Below are 19,432 nucleotides of genomic sequence, written 5' to 3'. Positions count from 1 at the left end.
ATGCTTAACTTATTTGAATGTAATCATTATTGCTTGAGCATGCAGGGGTGTAATCAGGAAGGCCAAAGCACAATTGGAGCTGCAGCTAGCAAGGGATGTGAAGGGTAACAAGAAGGATTTCTACAGGTATGTTAGCAACAAAAAGACGGTCAGGGAAAGTGTGGGACCCTTACTGAATGGGGGAGGCAACCGAGTGACAGATGATGTAGAAAAAGCTGAAGTACTCAATGCTCTTTTTGCCTTGGTCTTCACAGACAAGGACAGCTCCCAGACTGCTGCTCTGGGCAGCACAGTATGGAGAGGAGGTGAGTGGCCCTCAGTGGTGAAAGAACAGGTTAAAGACTATTGAGAAAAGCTGGACATGCACATGTCCATGGGGCCGGATCTAGTGCATCCAAGGATGCTGAGGGAGTTGGCTGATGTGATTGCACAGCCATTGGCCATTATCTTTGAAAATTCATGGCGATCGGGGGACGTCCTGAATGATTGGAAAAAGGCAAATATAGTGCCCATCTTTTAAAAAGGGAAGAAGGAGAATCCAGGGAACTACAGACTGGTCAGCCTCACCGCAGTCTGTGGAAAAATCATGGAGCAGGTCCTCAAGGAATCCATTTTGAAGCACTTGGAGGAGAGGAAGGTGATCAGGAACAGTCAGCCTGGATTCACCAAGGGCAAGTCATGCCCGAACAACCTGATTGCCTTCTATGAAGAGATAACTGGCTCTGAGGATATAGAGAAAATGGTGGATGTGAGATATCTTGAATTTAGCAAAGCTTTTGATACGGTCTCCCACAGTATTCTTGCCAGCAAGTTAAAAAAAAATATAGATTGGATGAATGGACTGTAAGGTGGATAGAAAGCTGGCTAGATCGTCAGGCTCAACGGGTAGTGATCAACAGCTCGGTGTCCAGTTGGCAGCCAGTATCAAGCGGAGTGCCCCAGGGGTCTGTCCTGGAGCCGGTTTTGTTCAACAACTTCATTAATTATCTGAATGATGGGATGGATTGCACCCTCAGTAAGTTCACAGATGACACTAAGCTGGGGGGAGAGGTAGATACACTGGAGAGTAGGCATAGGGTCCAGGGTGACCTAGACAAGAAATCTGATGAGGTTCCACAAGGACAAGTGCAGAGTCCTGCACTTCGATGGAAGAATCGCATGCACTTCTATAGGCTGGAGACCGACTGGCTAAGTGGCAGTTCTGCAGAAAAGGACCCGGGGATTACAGTGGATGAGAAGGTGGATAAGAGTCAACAGTGTACCCTTCTTGCCACAAAGGCTAATGGCATATTGGCTGCATTAGTAGGAGCATTGCCAGCAGATCGAGGGAAGTTATTATTCCCCTCTCTCCAGCACTGGCGAGGCCACATCTTGAGTATTGCATCCAGTTGTGGGGCCCCCACTACAGAAAGGATGTGGACAAATTGGAGAAAGTCCAGCTGAGGGCAATGAAAATGATTAGGGGGCTGGGGCACATGACTTATGAGGAGAGGCTGAAGGAACTGGGGTTATTTAGTCTGCAGAAGAGAAGAGTGAGGGGGAATTTGATAGCTGCCTGAAGGGGGGTTCCAAAGAGGATGGAGCTCAGCTGTTCTCAATGGTGGCAGATGACAGAACAAGGAGTAATGGTCTCGAGTGGCAGTGGGGGAGGTCTAGGTTGGATATTAGGAAACACTATTTCACTAGGAGGGTGGTGAAGCACTGGAATGGGTTACCTAGGGAGGTGGTGGAATCTCCATCCTTAGAGGTTTTTAAGGTCCGTCTTGACAAAGCCCTGGCTGGGATGATTTAGCTGGGGTTGATCCTGCTTTGAGCAGAGGGTTGGACTAGATGACCTCTTGAGATCTCTTCCAATCCTAATCTTCTTTAATTCTAAAGATATTTGAAGTTTGGTTGGGAAGTTTGCAAACTTCCCTGCAAAATTTCAGGTACCACAAAGTGTAGGTATCAGCATCTTTCATAATACTCAGACCCATTAAACATATTTTTATTTCTTACTCTCTGGCTTTGCCAATGTCACAATCTCCTGACATCTGCTTTATGTGCAATGATCACTTCATTTTGGATTCTGCCACACTTCCTCCCTGCCCTGCCAGACTCCTTAGTCTCTTCCTTTTATCTCTTTCTACCTGCTGCAATGATGCACTTTCTCTCAGGAACTATGTAGCCTCCAGATTAGATCATTCTTAGCACTGTGTCACAGTGCTGCAGTGTGAGGGGAGATGCTGCAAAGTGATGGACCTACCCTTTCTCAGAGAACAGAAAAGTCCTCTCTACAGTGAGCCTCAAGTCAGAATAATTGTCCTTTAGTTTTGGTATTAATGTGATGGTAACTTTACAAATGTGTTAAAAGTCAACCTGTGATGAAGTACTTAATAGACGTGTCAGAGTCTTCATAAATGGAGGAGCTGACAAACACTGGCAACACAACTATTTCAGACTGTATTGATCTCTTTTTGCATTGAACCTGTTACCTTGAGTCCTTAATTTCTCTGTCTGACTTCAGTTAATGTCTCTCTCTCCAAAATTTGAAGGCTGACATATGCACTTGTGGTGCATCTATTGTCTGTGTTAGTCTGCTGGAACCCAAGACCACATGGGAGCATTTTGTAGGAGATGTACAAATAGAGAAAAAAATAAACAGTTAATAAAACATGTGATGAGCGGCCAATAGGAATTTGGTCTGCAAATTGCTGTGCATATATACTGCAGTCCTTGACAGGGCAAGGCAAACTGGAGAGCAGAGCTGTCCTAAGTAGAGCTGAGGTTACAAAAGTCACTGGCTTCTGCTTGTTTGAGTGATGGAGAGAAAGGACTGACTTTGCAGCTTGCATTTGTAGCAACTTGATCACCAAAATATAACTTCAGCGGTATTAGTCAACAAGTAAAATTTTCCAGTGTAGATGATCATACCACCAATCAGGTGGTTGACTTGTCTCCGAATGTGACCTTGAGTGCAGAAGTAGGAAAACTTGGCTCCATAACTGAGGTGTTACTTGGCTGCTGATGTCTGATTATTTATAGACTTGTGCATTTGAATAAGCAGAGATTCATGTTGACAAGAACCATGTACATTATGTGCTTGATTCTAATTTCACTCTAGTTTTATGTTAGTATTAATCTATTGACTTCAGTGGAGTTACTCCTGATTTACAGTGAAAAGAGAATCAGCCCTGTTAGATTTAGTTTGTTTTGCCTGTAACAGACCATTTTAATAATAATAGTACTCCCAGACTAATATGATGGCTCTTTTTCATTTTGCCAGATTATACAAACTATGCCAGCCACCACCTCCTGCTGGGGAGGAATGAAGAACTATTCAGGAAGTAACCAAGTAACATCTTTTAAGACATTGGACTATACAGCAAAATTAAATGGCATTCTAGTAGAACGTGCCTGGAGAATTGATAAATAGAGGCCCTTCACTCAGGATAAAGAAGTGTCTGTCCTTAATATTCTTCTGTCAGCATTGGACAACTGACTTCTGGAGAAAATATTTCTGGACTCCATGCACTATGGTCTCCCTTCCATAAAACAGAAACTTTATGGGTTTTTACCTGGACATTTTACACTGGAATCAGGTTGTATCTCATGTGGCCAGTTCAGCAATGCAAATTACCCCATTATGCATTGGCAGCAGCATGAAAGCAAATATCTAATGGCAAACCCATTCCATCTGAACCAGGTAAAAGCTGTTCCTTTGGTCACAGAATGAACTTGAAAAAGGAAAAAGCCTAAAATAAATCCTCCAGGGTTTGACACGTGACACATTTGATGTCCCGTGCACTGCTAATTCCCTTCTTTCCCAATATTTTATCACAATTTCTTAATTTTTAGCAATAAGGAAATTAACACTTCTGGTATATGCTGTAAATGCCTATTAAAAATAAGAGGTTTCAGAGTAGCAGCCGTGTTAGTCTGTATTCCCAAAAAGAAAAGGAGTACTTGTGGCACCTTAGAGACTAACAAATTTATTTGAGCATAAGCTTTTGTGAGCTACAGCTCACTTCATCGGATGCATTCAGTGGAAAATACAGTGGGGAGATTTATATACATAGAGCAGCATCACTTGCCCCATAACCTCAGCCATGCAGAACACAATGCCATCCACAGCCTCAGAAACAACTCTGACATCATAATCAAAGAGACTGACTAAGGAGGTGCTGTCATCATCATGAATAGGTCGGAATATGAACAAGAGGCTGCTAGGCAGCTCTCCAACACCACTTTCTACAAGCCATTACCCTCTGATCCCACTGAGGGTTACCAAAAGAAACTACACCATTTGCTCAAGAAACTCCCTGAAAAAGCACAAGAACAAATCCGCACAGACACACCCCTGGAACTCTGACCTGCTACCCAAGATCCATAAACCTGGAAATCCTGGACGCCCCATCATCTCAGGCATTGGCACCCTGACAGCAGGATTGTCTGGCTATGTAGACTCCCTCCTCAGGCCCTACGCTACCAGCACTCCCAGCTATCTTCGAGACACCACTGACTTCCTGAGGAAACTACAATCCATCGGTGATCTTCCTGAAAACACCATCCTGGCCACTATGGATGTAGAAGCCCACTACACCAACATTCCACACAAAGATGGACTACAAGCCGTCAGGAACAGTATCCCCGATAATGTCACGGCACACCAGTGGCTGAACTTTGTGACTTTGTCCTCACCCACAACTAATTCACATTTGGGGACAATATACACCTTCAAATCAGCGGCACTGCTATGGGTACCCGCATGGCCCCACAGTATGCCAACATTTTTATGGCTGACTTAGAACACCGCTTCCTCCGCTCTCGTCTCCTAATGCCCCTACTCTAATTGCGCTACATTGATGACATCTTCATCATCAGGACCCATGGAAAAAAAGCCCTTGAGGAATTCCACCATGATTTCAACAATTTCCATCCCACCATCAACCTCAGCCTGGTCCAGTCCACACAAGAGATCCACTTCCTGGACACTACAGGGCTAACAAATGATGGTCACATAAACACCACCCTATACCGGAAACCTACTGACTGCTATTCCTACCTACATGCCTCCAGCTTTCATCCAGACCACACCACACGATCCATTGTCTACAGCCAAGCTCTACGTTACAACTGCATTGGCTCCAACCCCTCAGACAGAGACAAACACCTACAAGATCTCTCTCAAGCATTCTTACAACTACAATACCTACCTGCTGAAGTGAAGAAACAGATTGACAGAGCCAGAAGAGTACCCAGAAGTCACCTACTACAGGAGGGGCCCAACAAAGAAAATAACAGAACACCACTAGCCATCATCTTCAGCCCCCAACTAAAACCTCTCCAATGCATCACCAAGGATCTACAACCTATCCTGAAGGATGACCCATCACTCTCTCAGATCTTGGGAGACAGGCCAGTCCTTGCTTACAGACAGCCCCCCAACCTGAAGCAAATACTCACCAGCAACCACACACCACACAACAGAACCACTAACCCAGGAACCTATCCTTGCAACGAAGCCCGTTGCCAACTGTGTCCACATATCTACTCAGGGGACATCATCATAGGGCCTAATCACATCAGCCACACCATCAGAGGCTTGTTCACCTGCACATCTACCAATGCGATATGTGCCAGCAATGCCCCTCTGCCATGTACATTGGTCAAACTGGACAGTCTCTACGTAAAAGAATAAATGGACACAAATCAGACGTCAAGAATTAAACATTAAAAAACCAGTTGGAGAACACTTCAATCTCTCTGGTCACTCGATTACACACCTAAAAGTGGCAATTCTTCAACAAAAAAACTTCAAAAACAGCCTCCAGTGAGAGACTGTTGAATTGGAATTAATTTGCAAACTGGATACAATTAACTTAGGCTTGAATAAAGACTGGGAGTGGATGTGTCATTACACAAAGTAAAACTATTCCCCCCCCCTTCACCCCCCACTGTTCCTCAGATGTTCTTGTCAACTGCTGGAAATGGCCCACCTTGATTATCACTACAAAAGGTTTTTTCCCCCCCCCCCCGCTCTCCTACTGGTAATAGCTCACCTTAAGTGATCACTCTCGTTACAGTTTTCAGAGTAGCAGCCGTGTTAGTCTGTATTCGCAAAAAGAAAAGGAGAACTTGTGGCACCTTAGAGACTAACAAATTTATTTGAGCATAAGCTTTCATAAGCTACAGCTCACTTCTGAATGCATCCGATGAAGTGAGCTGTAGCTCATGAAAGCTTATGCTCAAATAAATTTGTTAGTCTCTAAGGTGCCACAAGTCCTCCTTTTATTAAAAGTAAAAATTCATCTCATAAGTAGTCCCATTGACTTCAGTCTGACTACTCATGTGAATAAATACTTACAGAATTAGCTCCAACACAGTAAACTCAGCTATATCTTAAGGGTAGATTGTTGTACTGGGTTTAAAGAAACCTATTATTGCATAGTGAATTGATGGTGCTGTTTTACTCTTTTTGAAGTTGCCATAAGAATGAAAAATAAATTTCAGTTAGAGAAAATTGACATTATGGGTCCGATATCCACCCATAATTAGAAAGAAGTTCAGACTTTGACCTGTAAAAGCTGTCTTAAATATACCTTGTTGTGCTTCTGTATTTCAGGAGTCTTCAAACTGTAGTGTATATCTTTGTACAGTATTATACATGCTATAATATCTAAGCAGTGTACATTGAGCTAAAGGCAGACTTCTAGCTTTAAACTGGAATATTTTGCATTTTAGAGTATTTAAAGATGAAGCACAGTTTTGAAGCTTAATATTTTTATACCGGCATATACAATATTTTGTCAATTACATTTTACAGTTGTAGAAGTTGTTGGTTTTGGAGATCGGTAACTTTATAATGTAATGGATTTAATTTGCAGACTGTATTGAGAATGTTGACGGACCATGACAAATATACTCACATTTAATTGCTTTCTGGCCAAAGTGTTTTTAGAGAAAATAAATGCACCAGAATTACCCTTCACATTAATACACATTAAAGCAAAAATGATGTTTTAAAATATTGCTACTAGTAATAGATAGATATTAGAGAGTAGCATATATAATCTAAATGTATATGTATTTTCTGTACTACAGATAGTTATAGTTATGCTTTGGCACAAAAACCTCTACATCATAGATTTAGCAGATCTATATTTACTTATTTATAAATTTTCAACACATTTATTAACTCTAACTCATACAGAAATAGCTGATCTGTCAATACAGAGTTGTACTTTGCAAAGAGCATTCTTTATGTAGGACATACAATGGGTTTATTGCTTTTCTCCAGAGGAGAAATTAATATGCCTACCTTCTTCAGTATTCTTGATTTTGCTATAAAGAACTTAATTTTGGTAACAAAGTAAATATTTTTGTATACACACAGGAATATATGTGCGCACATATAGCTGCAGTGTGTGTTTGTGTATATTCATACCAATTAAGTAGTGATCCAAGCTTAAATGTAAAATCTATTAAAAATTTGTTAAACTGTGACAAAAACACGTTATATTGAATGTTTCATAAGTCACAATTTTCCTTCCATTCTGTATGTTTACACCCTTCTAATACTTTTTGGAAGTTGTGACTTTCTGATGCATTTTGATCAACACAAAATTCTATTCTCATGATGAGATATACATGAAATAGGAAAACCTAGGTTATTTTTCTGGGATGACCCAACACTTGTACAAAATAAAGGGCTGGGGTTTGGTTTCATATAATTCCTATTATAGTCAGAGTATCTCACAGCTTGCATATTTTACTGTGAGAGGGAATATTGGCTAGGATAATCCCTACTTGATTCAGAAAGTTGCAAGAGCTCTTCAGTTTCTGCTTGGCTGGACACAAGAAATACATGGAATGCACTATTTTCTCATGCCAGGGATGATACCACTAACTGTGTAGCACATGTTTAGTATGAGGGTGTCATCATTTACTATGAGCCCAAGTCTTCCTGTGAGACTTGATTACATAACATGTTTATTTCGAGGCAAGAGTGCTATCAGGTGAGTGAGAGTGATATTGCTGCATGATATACCCTATTGAAGTAAATCTGCCACATGAACACATATTATCAGTGACTAAATAAGGAGACGCCACTTTATTGCTCGCTATGTTTGAATATTAACTCAGTCACATTGACAGTGCAGGAGCGTAAATATGCCAAAAGTTTTGATTGGCTGTTGTTTGCATTTGAAAGCACAGGATAATAGATATTTATTAAACACTGAGGTCAGATTGGTATTAGACAAAGTCACTGAACCAAACTCTTCGATTAGAGTTTTCTCCAAATAGGCATTGAAGATTTTGGCCCTGTGTTTGTGCATCTATTTTTACACTATATGCTCCAAACACCTATGGGGGTGGGAAGACAAAAAGGGATGAGTGCCCCAGCTCTACTTGCTCTAGAAACACATTTTTGAGAGTTTATACAACTCTCTTAAGTTCATTATGCAAGCCTCTTCCAACTCTTAGAACCAATGGCCTGTGCTGTAAATGAATATAGGTATTTAGATAATGTTTTCAAAGGCACCTAAAGGGTTTAGGCCTCAACTCCAGTTAAATTTCTATGGGAATTGGGTGCTTAGCTGCCTTTTGAAAATCCCAATCTTAACCATATCAGTTGCAGACATCTTGCGATTTGCATATCCTCGCACTTGGCCCATTTTCCAAATAAATCACACATCCTAACGCATTTAAGTCCCAATTAGTTCTGATTGCCACTGAAGAAGCCTTACTCTTAAATTATATATTTACAAATGTTCATAACTGAAGGATGTCTTTAGCCCTCATGGTATGTACACACACAGGATTAAAAAATAGTTTCTCACCACACACACATCATGTTTATCCTCTCATAAATTCTTATGCTTGCAAATGACAAGAAGTGGTAACTTTCAAGAATTGTTAAATCTTTTCTTCTGCAACCAGTTATGTAGCTTATTTGTACTGCGATATATTACAGCAATTTGGGGAAGACAACTGGTGTGTGTAACTTATTTTTTCATACAAATGAACTAAAACACATCTGCGAAGAAATTTTTTATATATACGCACCTATTTATTTAAATGTAATTGCCACTGCACCTTAGTAGTAATTACAGTTTTCATTCTATGAAGGATATATAGAATATTTAAAAATCTAGAAGGAAAGGTTAATAGCCATGAAATAGTTAATCCATTACAACATTCATGTCTAGAGGAAGATTATGCTTTTATTCTATGGTAGAGCTGGAATGAATAGGACAGTTTCTATAACTGCCACCTATATGTGATTGGGTGTTCAAAAGTCCTGGTTCTGTGGAATGAGCACTGATCTAGTCTATTCCTCAAAATTAAGATCTGAATAAATTAAAAAAATATCATAAGACTTACTATGTTGTCCTTTTAGATTTTAAATGTACAAATGTAAGATCGTGAATTAATTCCAGTTTGTAGTTGTCAAACATAGTTTTTTGCATTAGATATACACAAATTTAAGGTGTTTTTGCGATCAGCAAAAAGAACTTCAATTTCACACCCTCTGAGACAACTTTTTAGTATATTTAGACAAACCTTTTTGGGTTTTCAGCACAAGTGCTTCAGTTTAACTTCTTAGTGCAGTCAAGAGCTGCCAGAGCTATTCTTTTGATTGTTTTGGCTCTAAACCAACAAACTAAATTCCATTAGGAACTATAATAATTATATTTCAATCAGTAACCTCATTTATTAGACTCCCATCTACAGTATAAGATTTTGAAAATTCAATCAGTTTTTATTATGCCTTATGGTTCTGCTTTTACTGAAAGAAAATGGTAGGTGAATGGCATCAGTTTTTGTATCGCTAATCCATTGTTGGATGTATTGTATATATCAGAAGACAAGTACCTGAAGATGTGAGTACCTGTCCTGTTGCATAATGGTTAAACAATAGTTCAAAATAGGAAAGTATCATTGGTTGGCTTCAAAATTAGAAGCTTTAAAATCTAAAGTCGTAGTATACTTATGCACATATACTTTACTTGTGAATTTTGCAGCTAGGCAGGTTTGTGTCTGCCAGCATATTTGCTTATTTTCACTATTGTTGTTTTAATATGATGCCTGCAGGATAGTTCTTAAAACTAACACATTGCCTGAAATGTTTTCTCTCTATGTGCTCACTGACAGTTGCACATCGTGCTTTTCTAATTGTACTCCAGCAGTACACCAAGCATTTGTAAATTAGATGGAAGTACATACCGATCTCAGGATATCTAGATTTTGATGTATAAAAAGATATTGAACTCACTTATTATATTTTTTGTAAACTGACTGAATTGATTTTTATATACTGTATATATTCATTAACCATTTTTCCTTCAAGAACATAACTTGTTAAAGATATTTTTTCTGCCTGTGGGCTTTTTTGCATACGGTCTCTGTGTGTGCCTGCTATGTCTGTATAAATGTATGTACTGTATACATAAGAGATACGCAGATACTAATATCTATGAGCAACTTCAAATTGCCCAGTGACTGATCATGCCAAGTTGTCATTTCTAGGACTGTCCTCCAGAAATTATAATTCCATGCTGGAAATCTTTTTTGCCGAGAATTGAAATACCACCTTGAAAATTATTCCTCCCACAGTTCAAATGCACAAGGTAGTGGATTCCCAGGTTGGTATATATTTGCAATTACCCATAATTGAAAATCATGGTTATACCCACAACTATCTAGTGTATGTATATATGTACTGTATGAATACATATTTGTCAGTTTAAAATGATTACAGCAGCACTACTCTGTTTGTAACACTGTAGAGTGTGTGAAGTCAATTAAGCTTGTGCAACACTTAAAAATGTTTTAATTTTTGCATTGAAGTAGATGCGCATATTTTTCAGATGAACATATTTTTGTAACTCCTCAGTAAAAGTCCTAGAGCATTACTGCTTTTTATATATATATATAAATACATACATACATTCACACAGTGTATCAACAGTTTCTCTTTGAAAACTCCCAAACTAGAAGCCATGTGGTTAGATAATTTTAACTTTGTTAAAAGTAACATTTGTAATTTAATGTTAAATCTCTTGACATGTGGATTTGAATTACATTTTTTGTGGTTTGTAAAGCATCTGTGTAGCAGACTTTGAGTCAGTTACTATATTGATTATGGGTTAAACTAATACCATGTACCATTTTAGATGTGATTTATTTTTTTAGTCTACCTATTAAAGACTGGAATACTAACAATGTATTGCAAAGCACCAGATGGTAATAAAATAAACATTATATGGCCATTGTGAATCTTTCTTTATACAGAGCGTTTAACTAAGAAATATATAATGTTTATTTTTGTAAAGACACCTTCAGTTTTACTGAACTGTTTGGTACACCAGCCATCAGAATTCTGCTGGTACAGAGTAAACGTCAAACAACAAGAATTTTATTTTTAAATATATACTATTTTTTCAAAGAATGAAAGGCAGAATTTAGGAACTTTGGTGATGATTTGATTGTCTTTTCCAGTGCCTAATTCCCATGTAGGCACATTTGTAATATTTAAAGAGTTGGCGGTAGGCTTGCTCGTGACCACTGGGTGCTATGGGATGGATGTGCCTAATTTTCTGCTGGTGTGGTCAAGGATTGTGTGTGTAAGGCCATGTCTATATGTACAGAGCTGCAGTGGCGCAGTTGTACCAATATAGCTGTGCCACTCCAGCACATCTGGTGAAGACGCTCTATGCTCTCCTGTCATAAAAAACCCACCTCTGCAAGTAACAGAAGCTTCTCCCTCTGACATAGCACTGTGAACACATGCGCTTATGTCACTCAGGGGGTAGAATATGCACACCCCTGAGCAACATAAGTTTTGCCGACATAAGATGTAGTGTAGGCATAAGATTTTCAAACTGACTTTAGAAGATGAAATACTTGGGATTTAGGTGTGTCTCAATCACTCCTAAACCCATAGACACAAGTGTAGGTGATCTCCAGATTAGCTCCTGGTTGACTGATGAGCCTGTGGCTCAGCTCCAAAAGTTGATCTAGCCCAGTATCCTGTCTTCCAAAGGTGTCCAATGCCAGGTGCTTTAGAGGGAATGAAGAGAAAGGTTAATTATCAAGTGATCCATCCCCCACTATCCACTCCCAGCTTCTGGCAATCAGAAGCTAGGGAACACCCAGAGCATGGGGTTCCATTCCTGACCATCTTGGCTAATAGCCATTGATAGACCTATCTTCCGTGAACTTATCTAATTCTTTTTTGAACCAAGTTATAGTTTTGGTCTTCAAAACATCCACAGGTTAACTGTGTGTTGTGTGAAGAAGTACTTCCTTTTGGTTGTTTTAAACCTGTTGCCTATTAATTTCATTGGGTGGTCTCTGATTCTTGTGTTATGTGAAGGAGTAAATAACACTTCCTTATTCACTTTCTCCACACCATGATTTCATAGACCTCCATATCCATCCACCCCCCCCCCCAGTTGTCTCTTTTCCAAGCTGAAAAATCCCAATCTTTTAAATCTCTCCTCATATGGAAGTTGTTACATACCCTTAATCATTTTTGTGACCCTTCTCTACATCTTTTCCAATTCTAATTTATCTTTTTTGAGATGGGATGACCAGAACTGCACACAGAATTCAAGGTGTAGGTTTACCATGTATTTATACAGTGGCATGATGATACTTTGTCTTATTATCTATCTCTTTCCGAATGATGCCTAACACTGTTCGCTTTTTTGACTGCTGCCGTACATTGAGTGGATGTTTTCAGAGAACTATCCACAATGATGCCAAGATCTTTTTAGCAGCTAATTTAGACCGCTATCATTTTGTATGTATAGTTGGGATTATGTTTTCCAATGTGCATTACTTTGCATTTATCAACATTGAATTTCATCTGCCATTTTGTTGTGCAGTCACCCAGTTTTGTGAGATCCCTTTGTAGCTCTTTGCAGTTTGCTTTGGACTTAACTATTTTGAGTAATTTTGTATGCTCTGCAAAGTTTTGCACCTCACTGTTTACCCCTTTTTCCAGGTCATTTATGAATATGTTGAACCACACTCGTCCCCGTATAGATCCCTGGGAGACACCACTATTTACCTCTCTCCATTCTGAAAACTAACCATTTATTCCTACCATTTGTTTCTTGTCTTGTAACTAGATACTGATCGATGAGAGGACGTTCCCTCTTATCCCATGAGTGTGTACTTAAGAGACTGTGGTAAGGGACATTCAAGTACACTATATCCACTGGATCACTAGAGACCCACTGTGATCATCTAGTGTGACCTCCTGCCATAGCACTGCCCTCAATTAATTTCTGTTTAGATGATTTTATAAAATATATGCTTTAGTTCAATCTTAAATTAAAAATTGCCAGTGATGGGGAACCTACCTCCCTGTTAAAAATGTGTGCCTTTTTTCCAGTGTGAATTAAAATGATACCAATGAGCCATACACTATCTGTTAGAGAAGATCAGTGTGACCTTAGAAGGTAGTTGCCAGTCTGCCTAACAAATGGTTAGACCACAGACAGCAGCAGGTTTGCAATATTTTAATTTCGGAGGAGTAAAAGCAACTAAAATATTAGACTTTGCTGAGCAGCTGGCCCTCCCCCTCCCACCTATTTGTTTGTTGTAAGGGCAAGTTATCAGTTCTACTGTGTTCTGAACACCACACTGATGTCTTTTTGCAAATGCTCATCCCATTAGCCAGACCGGAACCTCATGGCCAGGACCAATGGAGACACCTTTCACAGGGAAGAAGCCATATTGCCCAGGAGCAGCTCAAAGAGTGTTGCAAATGCCCTCTCTTTTCCCCATCTGCACCTTCAGTGACTGGTGACTGTTGCATCGCTCTTCTCCCTCCTTCCCTTTTCCTCATGATGTGGAGAAGGAGTAAGCTGTCATGTGCTGCATCTAGGCCTGGCTCTAGCATTTTTTCTACCCACCACTACCATTGGGTGATGGGGATGGTGCAAAGCTGGGTTACTGGCTCCCATCTAGTATAGGAGAAAGGGGATGATATAGTTTGCTTTCCAGCTGGGATAACCATTAATTATTAATAAAGGCGTATCCTCTGCATTTAACCATATTATGGTCTCATTGTTTCTCTAGCCACATCAATCCCACCTCTTGGCAGACTCTAATCTCCTCTCAGGCCTGGTCTAGGCTAGGGCTTAAAGGTACAATGTTAGATAGCTCCATCTAACACATTCTAAAACTTTAGTCAAGACAAGGCAAGTTGTAATTTAGCATATACCAAACTGGACAAGATGAAGCCTCCATGACCAGTGCTTGAATGGACAAAATTTAGGCCTGGTTTTAAAATAAAAGATAGCTGCATAATTTTAAAAATTCCTTTCCGGTGTTGGATGGCTAGTTTTGGAAATGCGAACTGATCTCAGAAGTTTTTAAAGTTCCTCCCAAAAATTGCCTTAAGAATTAAAAGAATTCAGTGGTCCTAGGGTTGTAAATGAGTATGGATGAATAATGATCACAACAGCTCTGTGTAACATTATAGCTGTCTAATGTTTATCAATTATAAAATGTTTTGAAAATAACACCACATCATAGATAGAAAGCTCTTCACTCACAACTGGAATATAACCACATCTAGGGGAGGACTATAGCAGCTTTTCAACAGAGCACAGAAACAGCAGAAACTGAAGGACAATATCCTCTCTAGTTGAAAATGTTCTCTTTCACTCAAACAGGCTTCCAGATCTAAACTGTTGCTCAAACTTTTGTTGACTTTTCCTTTATACACAATCGCTAATTGGCACAAAGCAATTTAGGAAAGCTTGCATTCAAATAGCCTCAGGGGAAAAAAAAACACCCAAAACTTAGATTTTATGAGCTTCTACAGAATCCTGTGCAGGAAATATTCAATAGGGCAGCAACTTCAAATTACAGCAAGTACTGGCTGCAAAACGTTTCATTTTAATTGAATGCTGAATTACTGAGATGCAATAGTGACCATACAGACTAAGCCCCAAAGCTTGACCTGTTTCTTGACCATCCTGAGTCTTGATCATCTCATTATTGATAGCGACAATCTGCAGCAATGCAGAGATGAGAAATGAAGGACATGGAATCATGAATGATTTGTGACCTCGTCCATAAATGTGCATGTAATAAAAAATGTTTTGGGGAAATTTCTTAGCTAATCAGTTACTATACAGTGGTGCCTGGAAAAAAATTCAATTGCACAGAGCGTCCATGACAGCTCACATGTCAGGGGAAACTAAAGGCATTATTATACTACAGTAGTAATAAAAGGTAATGGAGTACACCAGGCAGGAAGGGATTAATAGGCTACTGAAGGCCCAATTAGCCCAAATTGTGACAGCTGGAGCATGAGGCAGGCTTTCAGGGAGGGGCTTAAAAAGAAGACCTGTGGTGGGGAGTGAGAGAGTGCAGGAGCTCTCATTCAGGATCATAAGGTTGGCTAGGGCCTGGGGAAGACTAACGCTGACCAGAATTCCCAGAGGAAAGGGGAGAGTTTGTTTTATGTTGCTTCATGCTTGTTTTGGCCTTTGAGTGCCCTACAAGAGAAGAACTGTAAGTGACCTAGCTGGAGGGCTAAGTCACTGTAACCTAGAAGCAGTGGTGGCTGGTGAGCTTTGGGGCAGGTGGGGACTCAAACTACTGTTTTAAGTGGCAGTACTAGCACCAAAAGTGGCAGAGAATGTTGGATGCAGCAGGAGAGTCAAGCCCCCATTTGCTCCGTGGTGGTCTCTACTTCCTGGAGTTTTTCCTCCCTGAGTTGCTGTTGAGCTGCTTATGGAGAATCACTCTGGGACCTGGCTACTGCACTGCTCCTACTGCTGAGTTTCGTTCTTTTGCTCCTGGGGGAAGCCATGGGTGTGATGACTGTAGAGAGCTCTCACATGCTGGGCTCTAACTTCCCCATGCTGGTGTGCTCTAGGTACCTGTTAGAGTGAGCCAGCAGGGTCGACTTGGGACAGTTAGAGCAGAACATGTTCCAGGATTCTACAGGCACCACAGCCTGTGGCTTGGGTGGTGAATCCAGCACCCCACAACTCACTGAAATCAGCGTGCCACGCTGATGAGTCCAATATTGCAAATCATTACTGTGTGTGTGCCACAGGAGCGAGGAAGACTACCCCAGGGCCACTAGGGATCTGCTGTGTTAGACCTGGGAGATGTGTGAGCATGCGTGCACGCACACACACACACCCTTTTAAAACAAAAAGTCTACACTTGTTCCTTTGGTGGGGCGGTACCCTTTTGCCCTCCCTACAAGATCTGCAACTGCCTGAAAGGTGCTGGAGCGGTGGAAGACCAGCAGGGATGCTGAGTCTGAGCGGCTCCTGCTCCACACACACAAGACTGCCATGGGGTCTCTAGTAAGGAAGTGCTATAAGAGGGACCCACTACATGTATAAATCAGAAGGCAGATTTCACCCAATGTGCTTTTTCAAGACTAGACAAGGACAAGACTGAATCCTTGTCTTGAATGAAATATATGCCCGATGAGCTTCACTGGTGACTATTGCCTTTAAATGCTTCTCAGAATTATTTAAAAAAAAATCTGCTTCTATTACTAATGTTCTCTCTGTATGCAATTAGGATGTGCTATGCATTTCATTTTGTTTATTATAATACTACACATGTAAACAGCTTAGTAATGATATTTTCTGTAGAATATTAATTGGCTGAAATTGTTTTCCCTTTTATTATTGGGTTTCTTCCATCCCTCCTTCTGGGGCACAAGTTTTTTTTTGTTCCCTTGGTACCATCCATTTTTAAGAGATTATGCCACATTTAACACACCACAGACTTGTATCACCCTCCAAAAAAATTGAATGCCTCCCACTTCTGCTGGGGCACCAAAAATGTATTTTCAGTATTCAAATCCTCACAGCTGCTTTACAACATCTCAGGAGTGAGGGCATCCTCCTGAGCAGTACTTAACCTAGCCAAAAGGTGGAGGAATACATCTCCATCAACGAGACCGAACAGAAAATAGACATAACTATATCTGTACTTCAGTGAAGGAAATAATGTGAGGATGCAAGGTAAGAGGACAAGTGCTCAACACTGTGAAACATATGAACACGAGGTGCTGAGTGTCTGGCTTCAGTTGAAAGACCTGAGAAATAGATGCAGGGTGGCTGGACTCCAGCCACAGGACACTATTGGTGTACGTCACTAAACAATCCTTGTGTGTTAAAGCTTAGATTCTATTTAAATGCCTGTTCTCTTGATTCTTCATCCAGACCATGTTTAAAGAAGGTACACGTTTAGCTACAGAATTTATTTTGTGGGGTGGGGGGTTGCAATTGTACTTTTGACTACTGCTGTGCATGAAATTTTTTTGATATTTATACTTCTATTAGGAAGCATCATGGCCTCTAGAAATTGGGGAGCACTCTGACCGTGTATATATTACTGTGAATATCAGAAATATCAATACAGTGTAGTATCTGGTTCAGGTCCCAGTGTAGTGAATTGACAAATTTCCATTGGCTGATTGAATGAATCAGAACTACCTAGACTTCCAGTGAGAGCCTCACTAGCTGAACACTTGTCAACATCATTAGTTCACCTAGATTAGTAACAAAAAACTGGGCCCAAGACAGCCGGCTGTGATAGGACAAGGAGCAACAGAGTGCAGGCAATCAGAGGGGACAGATCAAAACCAGCCAGTCATACAGTAGGTCTTATCAAACCAATACATGATTGCAAACAACTCAATGTGATTAACTGCGTCAAATACAGTTCTGCCCAGCACCACAAAAGTCAATGACATACCATCATCAATGTGCAGAAACAAATTTGCTTGTTATCTTGATCAGTGTTGTAGTGTGTTTGAAACCAGACTGAGTGATGGTAACGTGTAAATTCAATACAACTGTTAATCTGAAACAATCAAATATTTTAGCAATATAATAGACACTAGTCAATGGAAAACTTGATCGTGCTTTTATGCATCCTGTATTAAGAAGTGGGCTTACAATAGGTTAAGTGGTTTGGAGTTATGACAGCACAGACTTAAAAATTAATAGTGTGAGTAATACTTGGAAATAAGTACAGAACTGGCACATGGTTGAAGGACACTTGTGGGCCAGAGATGGAGAGAACAGACTGTGGGCTTTTATTTCTGGACTAATTCCCTGGCCTTACTTTAAAAGAAAGCATTAAAATCTGAAACCTCAGTACAGGACTCCATTGCCTCATCTAGATGCTCATCACACAAGAGAAAGGAAGGGATAGAGACTTTCTGATGGTCTGGATCTTCACCTTTGTTAAAGAAAAACACAACTTCTGTACAACAAGAAAAGTAATCAATATGTCTCTTCTCTGCCCTTCAGAAAAACAACCAAACAATATGATGCTTTAAACATGATTCCGAGACTCTTTTTTTACTGCCAGTACTGACAGCTGAGAAGCAGTTATCCACATCTGACTCCATAGCTTGTTTGTTGTCACTTATTATTTGTTAGTGGGGTGGGTGGGTGAGATTTCCAATGGTTCAATGAGAGTTGGGCTCATAATGGCTCTTTGTACCTTTACAAATCTCCTGGGGATCCACAACATGCTTCATGCTTTCCATGCTGACAAGGAGGCAAGGTCTCTGCCCCAAGTATCTCTCAATCTACAAAAAGACTAACAGATGGAGGTTCCTGGAGAGGAAGATATCCATGTAAGTCAATTGAAATTGTTCCCAAATAACTTATTGTACAATGCTCTTCACTAATGCTCAGACCTATAGGGCCAAATCATGTTACACATGAATGGCAAGGAGAAATTTATCATTCAGTTTAATAGGATCAGGATTTGGTTCATTATCTGCAGTCTTTATATCCTCAATTGCTAGGAAATTAGGAAACAGAAAATTTGAACCAGTTAGGATATAAGTGGAATAATTACATATATTGTACATTGTTATAAAGCACTTTATTGTCCACTTTAAATGAGTCCAAAGATGGTTCTGCAAAAAGAATAATAGAGATTATTAGTTTGCCCCTAAGTCATATCCTTAACATTTACATTGGCTGTAAACCATATAAGAGCAAAAGGTCCAAGATATGTCCTTGCTTATGCACAGGGACATTGATAAAGTTCGAAGTAGAGGCAGTGACAATGGGTACTGACAGAAATGTCTCTGTGGCTGGGAATCTGAACGTGATAATGGTTCAAACTGGGTAGCTTGCTACTTTGTGTCCCACAACATATTAGCATATTAAGACATGATAAGGTTGCATCTATGGAGGGAAAAGTGATAGCAACACTACTAGGTGTTCTACTGGTTGGGAGAGTGGGGGCTGGATAATTCAGGGGATAAGAAATGGGATATGGAGTGTTTCACCTCTATATCACTAGTTCACATGTGGATCAGGTTGAAAGTGAATAACAAACATTCTGACAGGTTTCAGAGTGGTAAACGTGTTAGTCTATAGCAGCAAAAAAAAACAAGGAGTCCTTGTGGCACCTTAGAGACTAA

The 19,432-nt window shown here is 40.1% G+C and overlaps 1 protein-coding gene across 3 annotated transcripts in view; it reads left to right on the top strand.

Moving 5' to 3' along the window:
* PREX2 (phosphatidylinositol-3,4,5-trisphosphate dependent Rac exchange factor 2) overlaps positions 1-11,262 on the top strand; it is a 304,934-nt gene extending 293,672 nt beyond the window's left edge. For 2 of the 3 annotated variants that reach the window (XM_084620587.1, XM_084620585.1), the window contains one exon: positions 3,266-6,165. In XM_084620587.1, the coding sequence (XP_084476713.1) occupies positions 3,266-3,311 (46 nt within the window). In that variant the 3' untranslated portion in view covers positions 3,312-6,165. Of the gene's footprint in view, positions 1-3,265; positions 6,166-10,512 lie in introns of those variants that run through there. The other variant, XM_084620586.1, reaches the window with a different exon arrangement.
* Positions 11,263-19,432: the final 8,170 nt, after the last annotated feature.

The sequence above is a fragment of the Lepidochelys olivacea genome (assembly GCF_965140295.1).
Source record: "Lepidochelys olivacea isolate rLepOli2 genome assembly, chromosome: 2".
Classification (NCBI taxonomy): Eukaryota; Metazoa; Chordata; order Testudines; family Cheloniidae; genus Lepidochelys; species Lepidochelys olivacea.
The sequence above is the reverse complement of the archived record's forward strand: the minus strand, read 5'-3'. Positions and strand labels throughout refer to the sequence as shown.